Here is a 20,213-nt window from a genome sequence, read left to right on the forward strand (position 1 = left end):
TGTACGAGGTACATTATTAAAAAAAACAACAAAAAAAACCTTAAACTGTATTATGGAAAGCAGGAAGTGAACAAATGTAACAGTTACTGATTGTAAAAGCACCAGATGGAGGAGTAGGATTTAATAAGCTTTGCTTCTTCCTACTCCTTTTGGACATGTGGAACTGGGAACTGATTATGGGATGCACTCAATTGTAATCTGATGCATGGTCAAATGAAATAAAACCATGACCATTCCTATAGAAAGCAACTGGCGGGCCGGATTCAAGCGCTTAGTGGGCCGCATGTGGCCCCCGGGCCGTAGTTTGCCCACCCCTGCTCTAAACTCTTTAAATACGTCACTTAATTGAGATTTTTTTTTTAAATCAGGCAAGATAGTGGCCGTTTAGATATAGTATATTTGTCATTTATTTGTCCAAATATCAATTCGTTCAGACGAATTCGGCAAAATTTAAGCGAGCCGAAGTGAGCAACGCACTTCCAGTTATTTTCACAAAATACAAAAACACCCCCTTATTTTTCTCATACAAAAAAACCTAGTGATAAATCACTGCTTTTACTTTGAAAAGAAGAAGTCTCACAATCTCAAGTTCTTGTTTTTTAATGCACAAGACTACACACATGCAATCCATAAAATGATATAAATAAATAATAATAAATGTTACACTTAGGGGGAAAAAGTGGGCTAATAAATTGACAATAAAAGCACAAATACTGTGGATTTCAGAAAACAACAGATGGAATGATACAGCACTCTACAAGAAGCATTGAAATCTGTAAAATTAAATAATAATTTAAAAAAATAAAAAAATTGTTACAACTATAATGATGAAAATGGTAATATTAATGGTGATGATAATAATAACAATAACAATAATAATGGTAATAATGATAAAGATTATAACAATAATGATAATAATGATAATCATAATAACAATAATAATATTACAATGATAATAATAACAAGATAAAAACAAGACTGTGGCATGAACATGATTATATCTTGCAAAAAGGGGTAGGCATTTAAAAGCTTTTGCTTCAGCCTACTCCTTTTGAGCTTGTGATCAGATAGTTGAATACAAATGTAAATAATGGAAAGTTATATTTTGATTGATGTAAGAAATGCACTGTAATGTTTCATATATTTGCCCCCCCCAAAAAAAGAAGCAAACCAATTCGCACTATATCCTGCTTGACACCTCCGTTTGGTCTCTCCTGCTGCTCAGTGTTCAGCCAACTTTTTTTTTTTCGCGATGACGTCACCGCATTACCGCATCCTGGGTAATTTGGGTGTGAGTAGTAAGCTGACGATACATACTCAACATTTCTGGTGAATGCAGTATGCATCCGGGAACTTCTTGCATACTCAAAAATCGATTACTTTCAGTGTAGACACACTGCATACTCAAAGAGTTAGTATGAGCAGTAGGTAAGTATGCGGTTTTCGAGCTCACGTTTGAGCTAGCTAACAATGGACATCATAGATACTTATTTTGATGCTAAAGCCCACAAAAAAAACTCTAAAAAGAGGCAAAAATATTCCATTTTCGTGACTGACTTGTTTATTAACCAAAATACAGCGATATTATTATTGTAGCAGCTAACACAGAAAACTATATTTCTCTGGCGGACTAACACGATGCCTCGCTATCTCAGTGTCTCTCACAGTCAGAACTGCTGTCAGCATTTTTTACCTGAGGACTGGAGTCTTGTGCTGGAAGACACAGCCATCCATTTTAAGTGTTGTCGCTGACAGATGTAGTGTTAGCTGCAGTATATGTGAAATCAATGCCTCAGTTCCCAGAGGGAACACTTTTATAGCAACACACAGGAGCACATTTCTTTACATTTGAATCATTGTGAGCTTTTTAATTCATAGTAGTTACTAGTTTAGATATATTGGTATTAAATAGAAGGTAGAGTTTGTCCGTTTTTTGGCGCCTATATGGCCTAAGGGGCCAGCTGGCTCTGCTAACATTTTGGTGTGTGCATTGTGAACATGAACTCATGTACTCGGGAAGTGAAGACAAAGCATTTATGATCCAAAAACCCGGGATCTTCTCTCTCCTTGCTTCCTTAGGCAGAGCCTCTGTCATACATCGGGCCCGGCGAGATCATCGGCATCGGCGTCCTCGCCTTCGTCATCGTCCTCCTCCTCATCCTCTTCATTATCTTCAGGAAAAAGATCCAGTTCAGGAAGGACTCGTCGGCGGGGGTGTGCCCCCCAGACGGTGTGATGGGTGTGTCAGCCATCACGGAGACCAGCTACATGCTGCACAAGACGGGTATGGGTGCCGAGGGCATCGAGTTCAAGGCGGTACGTGTGTCGGGTTCGCCGGGGAAGACGAGCGCCAGCGGCGAGGTGGGCCCCCCGCAGGTCATAGTGCGGCCCAACGCCCACTCCCCTCTGCTGGGGGGACACCAGAGCAGAGAGGAGGATGAGAGTGAAGGCAGTCGGGTATGAACGCTTCAAGTCGGGGAGATCACCAGCTGTGGGGAACATCTGCTGATTATTTTCCACCGTCTTGCGTGTGCACAGTTGAGCAGCTTCCTTGCCGACATGTCCAACATTAGAGCCAACAGGAAGGGCGTGGCCGTGTGCAGCGTGGCCCCCAACATGCCCCCGCCCTGCCGACCTGAGCACAGTCCCATCCACAAGGTGTCTTGGGAGGGCGGGGATGCCAAGGAGCGGGCAGTCGAGAGGCGGCGAGACGGGCGGGAGGACGAGTGGCGGCAGAGGGCCTTTGAGATGGAGAGGACGGATGAGAGCCACGGCGCCCCGCAGGGTGGGACACACACACACACACACACACACACACACACACACACTCTTGTTGGACAGGGCTTCTTTGACAGTGACCTCATGCTGTTTAATCTTATGCCTCAAAAGTTTTCGTTGGCTCCACTTTATGCAAACAGATGTTGAAAACAAACAATTATAAATAAATGGTCACATGTTGCTGACCTACTTCAGCAGAAAGTATGAGGAAGGCAGCAGCTAATGTGTTTGTTTTTGCCTCCAGGGCTCCCTCTACAGTTGCCAAGTGTAATTGACCTTTTGAACAGGGTGATGGGAGCTGCTAAACCAGGGGTGCAAACCAGTGATGAATCAGTCGGCAAATATGAAGTACAGTTCAGCCACTTATGTCGACAACACGTCTATGTGGACCAACTCATCAGGTCCGGCTCTTCTTATTACTTAAAGGTGGCCACATAAGTCAACGCTGACTATTGTTGTTAACCTCTGAGAGCCAAGGGAGTCATTTCTATGAAAAATGGCTCTGTTTGTATCGACGTGTGTTACAGTATTGTTAGCTTCATCATAATCACTAAGCATGAAAAGCATGAAACCACAACAGCAGCATAACTACTCTCTATGTACGCAGCAGTACCACAGCACACAGTCACATCCTGTTCAGTGCAAATAAAAATGAACAGGGATTCTACCACAGCAACTAACACATTACACATGTAGTACCCGGAGAAAACCCACCCTCGCACGGGGAGAACCGCGCCTTCCAATTCAATAATACATAATAAGATAATGAGTCCAGTCATTTGTGTGTTGCGTTGAAAAGTCAAATGCTGTGGGGTGGGTGGGTGATGAGGGGGGACGATCTGCTCAGTCTTTCAGTGGTTTCAATTGGTTCCGGACCTAACCTGTTTTCTGTAGTTTGCGCATAGAAAACCTATTTAAGACCTTCTAAATATGTTTTCTTTAACATTATTATAGCCACATCAACATTTAATAACACCCCTATAGTTGCATTTACACACATATTACTCATAATAGTAGACATAATCTGAGGAACTAAGCCATTTATGACATCAATAATGTGTTCCGGTGCTAGGGTAGCTGAGTGGGGGCAAACGGGAAGTGACGTCTGGGGCTCAGAGTTGAGTTACAGCTGCAACAGTTAGGGATGACCATGCCTGTCGTGATATAATTCCAACCTGATCAAGTCACCAAAGATTACAGTAACGTTACTGACACCTAGTGACCAGTGTGGAATACTACATTCTTTGAATGCATCCTCTGAATGCTTTAAATTCGTATTTTACCTTGTCGAGACATTTTTATGCTTGAAATTGTTTAATTTATGGTAATGGTTTAATTTCATTTGAACATGCATCAGATTACAATTTGTCACGTTGCAGTACGACCCCAGGATGCAGAGAGCAGGACCAAAAGTGCAGATAAAACGTTGACTTTAATGGCAGCAGCAGGACACAACATCTACCAAGCAAAAGGCAAACCAAACACAATGAAGCCACAAAAGAAAGAGCACACACCTGAACTAAATAAGGAGCGTGAAATTAGAGGCAGGTGCGCGAAACGAGCCAGGATAGAGAAAACAGAAGGGAACAACAAAGGAAGTAGTTACAAAATAAGGGCATGGACACCGGAACAGAGGCAAAGAAGGAAACTAAAAGAGCTGTCACGAGAGAGTGAAGCCCAATCGTGACAACAATTGAGTGCATCCCATAATCAGTTTCCAGTTCCACGTGTCCAAAAGGAGTAGGAAGAAGCAAAGCTTATTAAATCCTACCCCTCCATCTGGTACTTTTACAATCACTTTTTTTCATTTTTTTATTTTATTTTTTTAGGCCGGAAATATGTACAATTTGCTTAAAAATAAATATTTTTGACTAATAATAGGTCATATTCATTCATTCATTTGATACCACTTATCCTCACGAGGGTCGCGGAGGGTGCTGGAGCCTATCCCAGCTGTCTTTGGGCAAGATAATAGGCCATATTCATCCACAAAATCACGAATCCGCAAATTTTTTCAACAATAGTGTTAGTGTTGTTGCAGTTTGTGTACTTCATGTTACTGAGAGCTCGTTGTAATATTTTGGTCATCTCACTTAGCGACATGAAAGGTGGAAAACATGAGTAACAGCACTCAGTATGTTGCACAACGATGCGATTCAATGATGCGTCACTCTGACATGACTGATGACACTGGTGCTTAATGAAGCGAGATGGAGTCGTTAAGGCTTGAAGGACACAGTATTTCCCTTCCAAGCTTGCGTTGACTTTATTGTGGGACATGCCTAACAAACTCACATCCACGTACGTGTCCGGACGGGACAAGAAGCTTATTTAATGTTAGCCCTTCGCCATATTCAGCATTTAGCAAAACCAAGCAACCATTGAGCAGGCTATATATGTTAAGGTTGAGAAGCCACCTCTCAACAGAGGGGGAGGTCTGCGACACCGCCTATCTCCCACATACAACACTGTCCTTACATCTCTGCCGTCATTCAGCCTGTAACAAATAAACAAGGCACATCTGAATGGGATCCCACCCAAACGAGCAAAGAATGTGTAAAAGTCAAGTAAATAGAGTTGGTAGATATTAATATTAGTATTCCAGGGACCACGTCCATAAATATAGAAGAATTGGTGGACAGGGAATGATAACAAGAAGAAAACTGCAGTCCATCGTTGTAAGCTACAAGAATAAAGATCTTCAATTCTCTGCTGGTTTATGGCATGGGACCCTCACTGGTGTCTTACTTCCTGCCGGTTACGCATTGATTTCTTCCTGCGGGAGCGGGAAATGCTCTCTATCGGCACTCCGACCCCCTGCTGAGGAGGAAAAGCGCGCCCCCCCTTGGGGGCCATGGCCACATCGCAGCGGCTTAATTAGGGCGCGACTGAGACAAATGAATACACTCTCTGCTGCGTCAGGGACCGGTGTTTGTTAAAAGACTCCATTCGTTAATTAACACAGCAATAACCGGCAGCCAGGACGCCATGAATGTTGCAGCGCGCGGTCGATAGGTACGCAGACGCTCTGTAACCATGACTTTAGTGGTCATTTATCCATCGCAATCTGCTGCTTCATGAATATTTAACACCTTGTGAATATTGCAGAATTGGAAAGATTAGAGCCAACAAAGAGCAGAATGCAACATGTAATGTTTGTTGTACTTCCTCACATTAAAAGACACAAAAGAAGGTCTGGCAGTGTGACAAAGTGATAATATCGAATGAGACATGGTGGAGTCAAATGTGCGCCAATTCATCCGTAAGGCATCAAATACCACAGGTGTGGGCTCCAGTCACGCAACTCGGAAACTTGGACTCCAGTCAGACTTCATTCACAGTTTAGATGACTTTGGTCTCGACTTGACCGCATCATCAAGGACTGAAGTTTTCACTGAAGTTGTTGAATAAAATGTGTCTTTTTCCAAAGTATTCAAAAAACATGACTATTATGATGTCATTTCCAGCAAGTTAACATGTTCTCCATTTGAATCTGCCTGACTGAATGTTTATATTAATGGCCAATCAGATTTAAGCACAAACAGTGGCTTCAGGGGGCTACAGCCCCCCTAAATAATTTGATATTTTTAATAGATTTTTTTTTTTTTTACAAAAAAAAATATCTGACAAATTTCATATAATAGGGCAAAAGCAGGCTAATAAGCAGGCTGATACTAGTCTGCTACTACTACTACTACTAGTAGTAGTCGTCATAATCAGAAGAAGAATAATGATGATAGTAATAATAATAGGCTAATTAATTATATAATAATGATTCTTATATAATTGATGACTGTCCACTGGACAGAATGCGGTTTTGCAGTGTAGATTGTGTGTACTTGTGTAAATGTAATGGTGGCCTAAAACAATTGAGTATCTCGACTAAATCTGTCCAAAAGTGGGAAAGTTATATCCCGCTTCTTGTTCCTTATTTGTTTTTTGGATTTTTTTGAATGTCTACTACATTCATTCATATCCTGTGCATCTCCAGGGGGACCTAGTGACGCCCCTGAGCACAAACAAATACATTTCTGTGCACGGACTTAGAGTTGCATGTCTTGAGACTTGACTTACTTGAGACTTGCAAAACACTCACTTCGTTGACATGTAGTCAATATGCCGGTTAAGGTCAATATATTGTTTTGTTTTTTGATACCTGAGCAAACAGGGTTATTCCTGTATACATCCATCCATCCATTTTCCGTACCGCTTATCCTCACAAGGGTCACGGGCATTCTGGAGCCTATCCCTGTATAAATGGTAATTCTTCTTCCTGTGTACAAAAACACCAGCAAGGCATATAATGAACAGCCCCGGCCCATTTCACCACATTAATGAGATGGTTGGTTTTCTCCTCACTCCAAAAATGTGCAGTTATACGTGCTGCCAGTTCTCACCAAAAAAGTGAGAAAAACAACTCTTTGTGAAAAGATTCATTTCAAGCACAACATTCACTTTAAATTTAGCCATCGACTGAATATTTAGCCAAAATATATACTGTAAACAACAACACCACAACATTCTTTCATTTATTTTCTACCACTTATCCTCACGAGGGTCGCAGGGCGTGCTGGAGCGTATCCCAGCTGTCTTCAGGCGAGAGACGGGGACACCCTGGACTGGTGGCCAGCCAATCACAGGGCACATATAGACAAACAACCATTCACACTCACATTCATACCTATGGACAATTTGGAGTGGCCAATTAACCTAGCATGTTTTTGGAATGTGGGAGGAAACCGGAGTACCTGGAGAAAACCCACGCATGCACGGGAGAACATGCAAACTCCACAAAGAGATGGCCGAGGGTGGAATCGAACTCGGGTCACACAAAAAATGGTTGTTTTACATGAATATAAGAATGTATTTACGGTACACATACAACACCATGAACTGTTTACAATTCGATGTACAATCGTCCCAATTTTCTCTTTCTTGCTTAACTTTGGCGGACGCTCCATGGCGAGATGCCTTTTCACTTCCTGGTTGCTGCGGAGCATGGATTTCTATGGCTTAGATGCATGCCGAGTTCTTATAAAATGCACTCCTGCCACCAATGGATGTTTTTTTCAGCTTAAAACTACACCAAACATGATCTCTATTGTGCAGTTGCACTATCACTTCTTTTTGCCTCTCGTGCAAAATATGTAAAAGTCGTATAAATACGTCTTTGAGATTGGGCGTTCGGGTTGAAAAAACAACATATAACTACATCTTTGGTTGCGACTGAGTTAATATAGTTTTAAAAACATGCGTACATATGTCAAAATTTTGCTACACTCCTCAATGCTCCCTCACTTCCTCGTTCCTGTGGTACGAGAACATATAAATACAACAAACATATAAATACTTCTTTGGTATTGAATGAGTTAATAGGTGTGAGAGAAGATTTCGAAGTTTTGAAAGTTATTAATAACATTGATAGCGAGGTCAAGTGGGACATTAATGCATAAAGTGAAATGTGACCTTTTCCCGAAGATGTTTGAGTGTAAATGTCACGTCTCTGAGGACTATCCACAATCACAGGTGCGGAGTGTTTCACAGAGTTTTGGGGGCAAGATTAGAGAACACCTTGGTGGTGGGATTAGAGCGGGACCGCCGGCCCATCTGCCAGCGCTGGAGCACGCCGAGCGCCACGCTACAGTGGAGAAAAAAAAAAAAAAAAAAGGAAGAAAGTTGACTTTGGATGCGAGTCCAGCATCTCCTCGGCTGCATGCACAATCAGACCAGCGGCTGCGCTCATAACTTTGATTGGCAGCTCTTGTCCACCCCACGAGGCTGGACACGTGATCCAAAGGCATCAGACCGTGACCAACTGTTGTGGACGCAAAACAGCTCAAGCTGAGGTCCAGATAACAACATGCACTAACATTCTAGCCTGAGGCTGAATCCCAATTCTAGTCCTTACCCCCCCCAGCTTACCAAATGATATCCTGGTACTGACAGGGCCCTGCATTGTGTGTGCACCAATTAAAACATCGTATTGTCCTGTGTGGACAGGTGAGGCGTCGCGCCTGGAGAACGACGCAGTCGCTCTCTCGTCAGACTCCACGTCTGAGGATCTCAGCTCGTACACGTCAGAGTCCTTTGACGACAATGGTACGTAAAACTCTGACGCACATCACCCCGTTTTACCCAAATATGGAGATGATATTATTGACCACCAAGAAAAAAAGTCTGGGAAAGGCAGTTATTGTTTGATGTCTGGGGGTTTAAACATGTTTATCTACAAATATGACACGTGTCAATGCACCCTTAGCAGATTTAGGTTAGCCCTATGATGCTAATCTGAAGATAACGACAGTGATCATGAAGTCGAGTCAAACTCAAGTCTCTGAAATACAAGTCATAAAATAATTAGGAATGGAATATCATTTAACTGATATGGAAAAATGATTCATATTCCACATCCATCCATCCATTTTCATCCGCTTATCCGGATCCGCTTACCCACGCATGCACAGGGAGAACATGCAAACTCCACACAGAGATGGCCGAGGGTGGAATTGAACTTGCGTCTCCTAGCTGTGAGGCCTGCGCGCAAACCACTCGGCCGCCGTGCAGCTCTGTAGTCACATTTTGTCTCCCATAATGTTATTCCTCTTTGGCCCATTACTTTGACATGTACTGTAATACCACCACAAATACATTACAGTCCTGTGGGAAACACTGGATTCCATACAAGAGCGTTCTGCCTGACACAGGTAATACTATATAATGATAATGTGTTTATTACGGTGCTCGCAGGTTGCTGAGAACTGTTTCTATTATTCTGCTGGCCTCCTGAAGTAGAGGTAGCAAGCATCAGTAGCAGCTGCCAGGATGCCCCACAACAACAAAGTGATGCAATGATGCGACTGATGACTTTGGCGGCTAATTGTGATCATTAATTAATTGTCAATTGTAACGCGAGATGGAGTCGTTAAGGCGATGATTAGCACGAAGAACACCCTTCATGACGGCACGTAGCGGAGGACAAATCAAGTCTTGTTTTGTTTTCTCCCATTCTTGCTCACACTTTTCCTGAACTCTGCCGTCTCTGTTTTCCCAGAGAACTCAATACCATTGATCTTCCCCTTTGCTACCAGGAAGGTGCAAGACTAACACCCTAATGATCCTATACGTGTGTGTGTTTGTGTGTGTGTGTGTATGATCTACACTTTGTTTCCTATGTAATTACCGCAGTTGAGTAGAAAGCATACATTGAACACACACACACACACACAAACACACTAAGGTGAAGACATGACAACCCCATTCTTAACACGTGCACACACACAAACACACACAGTTTGGTTCCGCCCACCACATGAAACGTTATCCCTCTTCAAGGATGTTGTGACATTGTTTGTTAATGTTGCGTTCACGTGTGTGTGTGTGTGTGTGTGTGTGTGCAGCCTCCATAGTGACAGTCATACGTCTGGTCAACGACACGGTCGACCACATTGAAAGTGAGGGTAAGAAGCACGATCCTCGAACTTTTCGTTGCACACTAACATGTCTTTTAAACAGTCCGCTTTACGCCCAAGTAACAAAAGCCAGCCATCAACGATCGCGTGAGAAGCTCTGCTCGTGTGACAATTGTTACACAAGATATAGGAGGTCATAAATAAATATAAAATACAGTATGAGTTCATTTTGATGAGGTATTTTCATGATGTATTATAGTAAAACAAGAAATACTATTATTCTAGGAATAAATGCTTCATGTGATTATCATGTTGGATTAGAAACAGGAGGAAATGTTTCTTTTTGTCCCTGTCAGGGCTCGCCACAGTGGGTCATTCTTATGAATGGTTTTGGTTTTCAACTAAGCCCTTACTGACACGCTGGGAATTGAACCCATGCCCTCCGCCATGAAAGGCATATGCGTGTAACATTACACCAGCAGGGAGCAAGGCAAATATTGATAAGCCCCACTAAATAAAACATAAATAAATGAAAAGAATCTTGCTAATTGTTATGTTTGTCAGCGTGGTGGGCCTTGCATGGCTGTTGGCTGTTCTCATACCTCTTTCATGTTTTTGTAGTGTCCAACATGGACAAGGAGCAGTGGCAGCACAGTCCTGGTAAGTAGGATACAAATAAATACAAATACAGAAATATACTCAAATATACTATATGGACGTCTTCATATTAACAAGTGACATGCAGTGTCATCAGTGTGCACGTTTGCATCCACGTGTGTGTGTGTGTGTGTGCTTCTCGTTACATGGAGTGTCGTCTTCCCTGTCACAATCCCCCCTCCCATCCTGGCTGTCGGGCAAGATAAGCGTTGTGGGTTTTTTTTTTTCAACGCCTCACTCAGCTGAGCGGGTCATCCACCTGCACAAACAAACAAACAAAACAAAACAGAGTGAGTAGACGCTACATCAGGCACCGTCACACACTAGAAGATAAACTGCCACCAAGGAGGCTGTAACTGCGTGCAAGTCCCTGTCTGAGGTCTTTCATGTCAAGTATGTTTGTTTATGACAAGAGCAAGACAGATACAGTAGCTGCTGTAAATGTAGGAGTGTTAGGGTACATGTATTTGGAATCGGATTGTTTAAGTTCCCATACGTGTGGCTGCTGGGGATTTAACACATCCAGTACAGCCCAGCCTTGGGATAGCGGGAGTCATGACTAGCGATAGTGGCAAGGAGAAGCCGGCACTTCAAACTCCATACAGAGATGCCCGAGCGGGGAATCAAACCCGGGTCTCCTAGCTGTGTGGCCTGTGGCTGTGTCACTAACCACTTCCTTATTTAGATATGTAAACTTTTCATAGAAAAAATTGATTATGACCTTTATATTCATATTACCCAATATAGTAGACATATAAGAGGGGGAGCTAATTGCCGGGGGGACAGGAAGTGACATCAGGGGTTCAGAGATGAGTTTTAGCTTGGAGTGGGTAACGACCGCAACTTGAGATCATTCTAACCTGCAATGAAACTTGTTGTTTTGCCAATGAAGTCTGGTGCTTGTGTGTCTCAGGCAACATTATAGTAACATTACTGACACCTAGTGACTAGTGTAGAATACTACATATTTGAAGGTGCCATCTGAATGCTTTATATTTGTATTTTACTTCATTTAGCTATTTTTATGCTTGAATGCTTCATTTAGGCAACAAAATGTACAATTTGATTACATGTGCATATTTTTGGACTAATAATAGTCCGTAATCAACCCCAAAACAGCATTATTTATTAATATATTTTTGAAAAACTATGATCGAGTGAAGCCACAAAATTGTCAAAACTGTCAAAATTCAACCTCTCAATATCCCAGAGTCAAATTCCAGCTCACCCTTGACCCTAACGAGGACAAGCGCTATAGAAAATGGATGGAATAAATAAATAATTCTGGCTGTTAACACAAGAGCTGACCTCAGAACCGAGGTACGTACGGAGCCGTGACTATGGCCTACTAACTTAGTAGCCAGCTTAGCCTTGTGCATGAAACCACGTTCGCTAATGAAGTCTCAGGCAGAGGTCGACCTCTTCACACTTCATCAATATGAAATCTACTGTATTTCCCTCACAGCTCATTAACGCCCTCATGAATTATGCAGCCTGCACGCCGCACTGTCGCCGCCAGCAGGAGCAGCGCACCGTCGGTGTTGTTGTTGTTGTTTTGCTGCGTCGCTTGCACACGGGAGGAGAAAGAGTTCACATTTGACGAGACGGAACGCTCGAAAAGGAAGTGGAGCGATTACGCAACGCAAACACACGAGGGGAGCTCCCACGGAAGTTGTAGTAAAGTCTGGAGAGACAAAAACCTGCTGTCGTGGTTGTAATGCGCGGCAGAAACACAACTCCCCATTGATGCGTGAAGACATGAATGGAAAGTAGGCGCTCCGTATAGCACAGACCTCCCCCAAGGCCGAAACCATCTGAATTGTACACCGCATCTCACTAAGCTTCATGCATTATTCACTGAGAGCTTTATGGAAAATGGAACTCCTTTTGGCATAATCCTGAAATGAAAACGCAAGTCCTGCCTTGGTGGAGGTAAGAGACACCAGGGGACAAAACAGCTGTTGTATTGTAATTTGTAAGATACTTAGAGCATTAGTTGGTAGGCAAAAAACATGTGCAGGGGCCCTGTGATTGGCTGCAGATCTGGATAAAAGTAAGGATTTAGGTTAGCCATCATGATGGCATCAATGCTAATGTCATTACCATGCCGAAACGAAAAAAGCACAACACAAAAGCAACTCTCCATCCCAGTGTCTCAGACGGAACACTTCAGTAAATATTCTGTCTACACTGACTTCCTGCATGAATTTTGTCAGTGCGGTCATGTCCCAAATCCATTACAGTGGACGATAACAATATTTACCCACTTGTTCTTCTTCTCTCCTTTACAATGGTGAATTGCAACCACTCGATGGAACATTATCGCCAGCATTTGGATCGCCCTCTAAAACAGCTTACTTTTCCCACACTTTACCACACAAGAAGCAAAACTTCACATCAATTGCTAATACATTTGTTCACTTCCTGTATTCAACATGTTTTTGCTATTTATTTGTGGTCTGGATAAGTAAAGGTTTCCACTTCCAGGTCTTCCAGGTCTTCCCGTCCTTCCGTTTTTTCTGTGCTGTGAGTGTTATTGAATGTCGATACATGGCTTTCTAATTCCAGTACGTCTTGTTGAGCAGCCCCTTGCTGGGTGGTAGTGATGGCAAATCTTATTGAATGTAATCCTTCCAAATGTATGGTTCTCTCTTTGTGCGTTGTATCCTCCATTTTTCTTGTTGACATGATGATGTGATCCTTCATATTTATCGAGGCTGTTAGTTGAATTGTAGCTTTTTTTTTTTTTTTTTTTTTACCACCTGTCAGTTTTGCAATAACTGAAAGTGAATTTGATACACCACCTTTCTGTTTAGTCAGCCGTGTTTCTCACAGTCTTTACCAAAATGCTGGCACTTGCAACTTTTCTACTTTTTTTGGCTCCATTTTGGGTTATTGAGGTGAGAAACACAATTGAATTCAAGAAATACCGTATTTTCTGGACTATAAGTTGCTCCGGAGTATAAGTCTCACAAGGCCAAAAATGCATAATTAGGTAGAGAAAAACATACATAAGTCGCACTGAAGTATATAAGTCGCATTTTGTGTGTAATTTATTTGGTAATTTATTTTACAAATTACCGTATTTTCGCACTGAATAACCATTGTGTTAGCATATCTTACACCTATTCCTGTTCTCTATTCTTTTATTAATGTTAGAACGTGCCTTCCATGAGGATGTAATGTTTTGGTGACTTATACTCCAGTGCGACTTATGTATGTTTTTTGGTACCTAATTATGCATTTTTGGCCTTGTGTGACTTATACTCCGGAGCAACTTAGAGTCCAGAAAATACGGTACTTGACCAAAACAGACATTACATCCTCTTGGAAGGCAAGTTGTAACATTAATAAAAGAATAGAGAACAGGAATAGGTGTAAGATATGCTAACACAATGCTTATTCAGCTACACAAAAAAATAAACATGAACAGAAAAGGTGTCCCGTGTTTATGTAACATAAAGAGTTTTTTCATTTATAAGTCACTCTGGAGTATAAGTCGCAGGAACAGCCAACCTATGAAAAAAAGTGCGGCTTATAGTCCGGAATATACGGTAACTCATGTCAAAACAGGAAGGTGGTGGTGGTGGTGGTGGTAGTGGTTGATCTCGCTGCCACATGGTGTCTTTGGGAAGAATCACGTCAAGAATCATGCCTTCAATGAAGGTTAACGTAAGCTTAAATTGTTCATTTATCACGTTCATTTGTCAGTTATGTATTTATAATTGTTTTACCAATGTAAAACTCTGAAAATGGTGTTTTGTCTTAACATTTTTGGCTTTCTGGAACAAATGTACCTGGTTTGTTACGGGAAAACCGGATTGGTTCAGCGTCTGTTTCGGTTGGTCCGACCATCTGGAATGGATGAATTACGCTAACCAAGGTTTCACTGTAGGCTGTGTTTATTGTCTCCTTAGTTCTAATAGTTCTTAGTTCTTAGTCCTTAGTTCTTACTTCCTTAATCTATTAGTCGTTGCTCACTTACCGGTAATGGCAATCGCAACATTTACCCGCTTCTTCTCGTTCCGTTCACTACTTCCCACTTCTATGGGTTGCTCCTCCACCCACCCTCATTTCAAGTCAGTGCCTCCCCTTTTGCTGCGTAGCCAAGAAGGCAAATATGGAAGGTGGTGTTCATCACTCTACACTCACTATTTTGAGTGTCAACACACTTCGCCACTGAAAAGACTATAAGTGCACCACAGATATGACTTAGGTCTCCCGGGATTCAGCAATATGGTTGGTCTCTTCTTAAACCTCGGCTAAGTCAGCGTCTGGGATTCCTATATCAGGTTACGGAGGCCGCAAACGCTCCATCCGACGTTGCTTATCGACTTTTGATGTCCTGTTTCCTAGCAACGGATGCGGTTTGCTCTCTTGGCGCATCTTGTCGAGCTTTGAGATTGAGAGTTCCAGAGCAAACAAAAGACAAAGGGGAAGGAAGAAAACTCTGAGGGCGTCTGAACTGAAGACTGCAGTGTCAGAAGTGTTGTATTTGTCACTTTTGACAGAAGGCGTCTCATCATAATCATCATCATCATCATCACGAGTGCTAATCAAACCATAATCAGTCATGCAATTTCATGGGAAGGAGCGTGTTAAAGTAGCTACACTCACAACAACTGGGGGTCGGGGTGGTTGGAGGAGGTCGGCATCCATGTAGAAGGCCAGTACGTATTTCCCAAATCCTGCAGCTAAACTTTCCATTCAAGGTTTTTGCAACGCTTGCTAACATTGATCTGTAATTCTCCACCCCTTGGAACTGTAATCGGTAAAGGCTCGTTAGACGGCCAGCAGGATGGCTCGGGAGCTGGTGTGACAAGTTTTTGCACACCAGGGTGTGTTTGTAAAGATTTCACATCACATCACATGATCATGATCAGGAGGTTCTGCTCTCAGCGGACACACGCTGATATTTGATTGGTTGCTATGGCAGCAGTGGAGGAGATGATAAAAGTCAGCCTAAAATTTTGCTCCCTCTCCCTGCAGCCTACCAATGGGACTCCTCCCGCCAGACCTCCGGTTGGTTCTCGCCGTCCCGTCTACGTCTGCCGGAGGTGGGCTCCCATTACAACCTGAGCGATACCCAGCAGAGCATTAGGCGGGGGGACAGCACCCGCTCCCTGCAGCTGGACTACCGGACCCCTGTCCCGAGTGCCGAGAGAAGCCGAGAGCCAGGTCAGGAGATTGGGAGGAGGGCCTTCCAGTGGGAGAAGAACCAGTCGGGGGAATGGCAGAGGAAGAGGTGGCAAGAAGGCGAGGGCTGGAATCGGAGCAGGGATGCTGGGGCTCGGCAGGACCGGAGGGGCAGCTGCTCCTCGCCGGTCTACGAGGAATACCGAGAGCCCAGACGGGATTCGGAGCAGAGCGAAGACTCGGAGGGCCTTTATGACACTCTGCCCCCGTCACGAGAAGCCTATGAGGGATACCCGTCAAGCCCAGCCGGCCTAAGTTTGCACCCGGCCCAGCTTTTACCCCCTCTTAGGGCGTGGGACTTAAATGCCGGGGAGAACTGGCAGGGGTCCAGAGAGGGGAGTGGAGGCAGTCTGGGCTCCAGCAATGTGACGGGTTCTGGGGATGAGCTGGAGAGACTGTTGAACCTGGTGTCGCTACGAGCTAGGAGGGCCTCACGGACCAACAGAACCTCCACGGGGTCAGAGCCAGCGGCGGGCTGGGATGGATTTAAATGAACTTCCATAAATGACAGCAAGGGGGGGGACCTTGAGTCAGCATCTTTAAATATGCGCCTGAGATGGATGACTTTAGCGTATAAATGTAAACATCTCGAACATATGGTGATGAGTCCACAGTCATATCCTGCAGGAAGCCACTGCTAATGCCAATCAATCCTTGGCTCAATCTGTGATGCACATACTCGTGCCCGCCAACACCTGAAGAACATCCGACTGCAGCAGCGTACCCCCACCCCCGTCTCAGAAAAACCCACCACAGACATGGCATGATGAGCCTCGTTAGCGGCGCTTGTTTTGTCAGGATAGAAGTTCTGGGCCTCATCCCGCACGTTGCCTCGGAGATGTTATTAAGATTAGCTCCTACGCCGGGGAGGAGTGGCGGGGAGGGGAGCGGGGGGTATCTTTGTTTAATCATTTCATTACTCTGCAATTATTTATTTCATAACGATGGAGGTCGTATGGCGGCCGAGCAGCACAAGCATCAAAGCAGCAGTTGTCCGAATGATAATTCAATAAGACACTTTGAAGACTACACACACACACACACACACACACCCTGTAATTTCACTCCACTACTCGTTAGGTGTCTTCTTTTATCAATATGAATAAATTGTGGACATGGTGGAACCTGTGTTTGTCATCCCTGGCTGTTCAGACTAGACCTCCACCAAGGCTTCCTAATTTGGATTAGCAGCAACATCGCTAAGCCCTCAAAGGGTCCCACTGTTAGGATTGACTGGAGTTACTTCTTGTTGCTTTTCTGATTTACAATTTCCCATCACATCCACGGTCCGTTGGAGGTCACTGATGTCGTTCCACAGAGATGACGTACCAGGCCTGGGCTCACTTCAAACTTAAAGCCCGTCACACGGAATGATTGTGTGCACAACAGAGCCGAGTCACAGAATGACTGTAAGATCTTCATGAGGCTGCACGGCGGTCGAGTGGTTAGCGCGCAGACCTCACAGCTGGGAGACCTGAGTTCAATCCCACCCTGTGTGGAGTTTGCATGTTCTGCGTGTGGGTTTTCTCCGGGGACTCCGGTTTCCTCCCACATTCCAAAAACATGCTAGGTTAATTGGAGACTCCAAATTGTCCATAGGTATGAATGTGAGTGTGAATGGTTGTTTGTCTATATGTGCCCTGTGATTGGCTGGCCACCAGTCCAGGGTGTAGCCCGCCTCTCGCCCCAAGACAGCTGGGATAGGTTCCAGCATCCCCCGCGATAGAAAATGAATGATTGAATGAAAGTTTTGCATGATCTTGGACACATTTCATAATAGTAATTGATAGAAAGACTCGAAATGATCCATCAATCAAAACCCCATGATCAGATTTTGACTGATTTTTCAAGCCACACAGAATATTGTGTTTGATGGCTATAAACAGTGAACATACCAAAAGAAAGATACTTTTTTGTCTTTTTCTTGTCTTTCACCAAAAAAAAGCTAGGAATGGAATCTAGCGGGGTTAGCTTAGTTTAGCAGAGCATTCCAGGCCTGTGTGTGTGCCACTCAAGATGTGCGAGTGTGTTTACACCGTGCTGTGTTTTACTGCTTGTTAATGCAAACTGTTCAGAATTCTTTGTTTACACCACATTGCTCAATTGTAATGCACCAGATCACTGCAGGGACAGAAGAGTCCACCATGGCTTCAATCATTAGCAAGCTAACTAGTTAGCCTCTAATTTATGTATTGTGTTTTTCTACCGCTTTTTCCTCACAAGGGTCGCGGGGGGTGCTGGAGCCTATCCCAGCTGTCTTGGGGCGAGAGGCGGGGTACACCCTGGACTGGTGGCCAGCCAATCACAGGGCACATATAGACAAACAACCATTCACACTCACATTCATACCTACGGACAATTTGGAGTCACCAATTAACCTAGCATGTTTTGCTAGGTTAATTGGTGAGAAAAAACCCGGGGAGAACATGCAAACTCCACACAGAGATGGCCGAGGGTGGAATTGAACCCTGGTCTCCTAGCTGTGAGGTCTGCGCGCTAACCACTCGACCGCTGTGCCGTTCTAAATATAAGAAAGGTTTTAAAACGGAGTGGGGAAGGTCAATTTCAATGTGGAATTTTACCATTTCCACACCGAATTGGAGGAGAACTTCTTTTTGCTGCCATGGCTGACACCACGGAGCGTGACGGTATTCTAATGTCATGTCTCAGGATACTACATATACCTTTGTCCTTTAGTACTTTGTGACTAATAATCATTTATGAAAATGCGATGACTATTGTTACTTTCCCTTAAAAGTTAACATAGCCAATTTATGCCAAAATTTGGCTTCTGTTTACGTACATTTTCCGGTTTGCGTCCAATATAGTGAGCGTCTGGTGATGTTATTAATACACAGAATGAGTCCAACTATGGTCTTAATGTCTAAAAAGAAAAATGAAATGAATCTGCATGACTCGTCTGTGATGGTTGACTCTCACAATTCTTACCACATAGCGCGATAATTATAGGTAATCACATGGTTTGTCTGGTATCAGGCCAGGTATCATGCCCCCGCGTGCCAGTATCAGCTCGTGACCGAAGGATAACCTACACTTGATCTTATTATCTTATTATGATCTTATCACATACTATTTAATCATGGGCTTATTATCACGTACTATTTAATGAAAATACCATTTTGTTTCCAGAAAATGTTCAGTTTATTACATGTATTATATCTAAACAGTGTAAACACAACAATTGCAAAAATATTTCAACAATAATATTTTATCAACAGTCTTATCTTATCAATGTCTGACAATTAAAGTTCCATTAATCAAGTTTGGGTTTTTTGGTGACTGGAGAAGCACTAGGCACTAAGCACTCATGTTTTGTTCTCTGATTGGTTGTTTCACGGGCACGATACCAGAGCAGTGCGCTCTGAGTGGACAGCTACGGGGGCTGATACTGGACATGGTTAAACTCTATATTTTATCAGTATCACTGCTCTGGGCTTTGACACAGTATCATTTGGGCCTTTTCCCGTATCATTCATGGGCGGTTTCTAGGGTACAGGGCCAATTAGTACTGTAGTATGTGATAATGTTAGAATGTAACGGCGTTTGAAAACGTAATTTAAATAATGTCCAACACTGCTTATGTCTTAGTTGTACGTTTAGTTTAGGACGGTAGGGCGATGGAGATGCATCCCGCATTAATGATGAGGAAAAGAAAGAATCTTCAAAGTGGGGCAGCTCTTTGGTTACCTTGATAAGGCATGGTGGCCCCCCCCCCCAGTGGGAGGTTGCGGTGCCACTATTTCCACTTGTGCTATCGTGAAGAAGCACCTTCTGAGCAAACCGAGTAAGCAGATTTCTTTGTCTTGAGGGTAAACACGGAGCTGGTTGTGTACAGCAGGTGAGCTTTATCTCACAGTGTGCACCAGATAAATAATCCCCCCCTACCCACCCCCATACTCCCCTTCTGGAATGTTTAATCCAATCAGGGAGTCTTGTCACACTTCTTATACGTTTGCCTTGCCTCGCTATGGAAAAGTGGCGGTTTGATTCGGAAGAGCTTAAAGTCATCCGTGTGCAGACAAGAGGGCCCCCACCCCCGATGATGACCACTTCCACACCGACCCACTTCACTGATCTGTCTCTGCATCGGACCAGAGATGTTCTCCGATATCTTAACTAGCGACCGTTCTCTTCTCTTCCTCTGCTAAGTGT

The 20,213-nt window shown here is 43.6% G+C and overlaps 1 protein-coding gene across 6 annotated transcripts in view; it reads left to right on the forward strand.

Moving 5' to 3' along the window:
• The window catches only part of LOC131137960 (protocadherin Fat 3), an 86,604-nt gene extending 69,306 nt beyond the window's left edge, over positions 1-17,298 (forward strand). For 3 of the 6 annotated variants that reach the window (XM_058086456.1, XM_058086455.1, XM_058086459.1), the window contains 6 exons: positions 2,080-2,457; positions 2,539-2,785; positions 8,779-8,877; positions 10,176-10,235; positions 10,809-10,847; positions 15,834-17,298. In XM_058086456.1, the coding sequence (XP_057942439.1) occupies positions 2,080-2,457; positions 2,539-2,785; positions 8,779-8,877; positions 10,176-10,235; positions 10,809-10,847; positions 15,834-16,534 (1,524 nt within the window). In that variant the 3' untranslated portion in view covers positions 16,535-17,298. The other 3 variants (XM_058086457.1, XM_058086458.1, XM_058086460.1) reach the window with 3 other exon arrangements.
• The last annotated feature ends 2,915 nt before the right edge of the window (positions 17,299-20,213 follow it).

This window comes from Doryrhamphus excisus, chromosome 11 (assembly GCF_030265055.1).
Source record: "Doryrhamphus excisus isolate RoL2022-K1 chromosome 11, RoL_Dexc_1.0, whole genome shotgun sequence".
Classification (NCBI taxonomy): Eukaryota; Metazoa; Chordata; class Actinopteri; order Syngnathiformes; family Syngnathidae; genus Doryrhamphus; species Doryrhamphus excisus.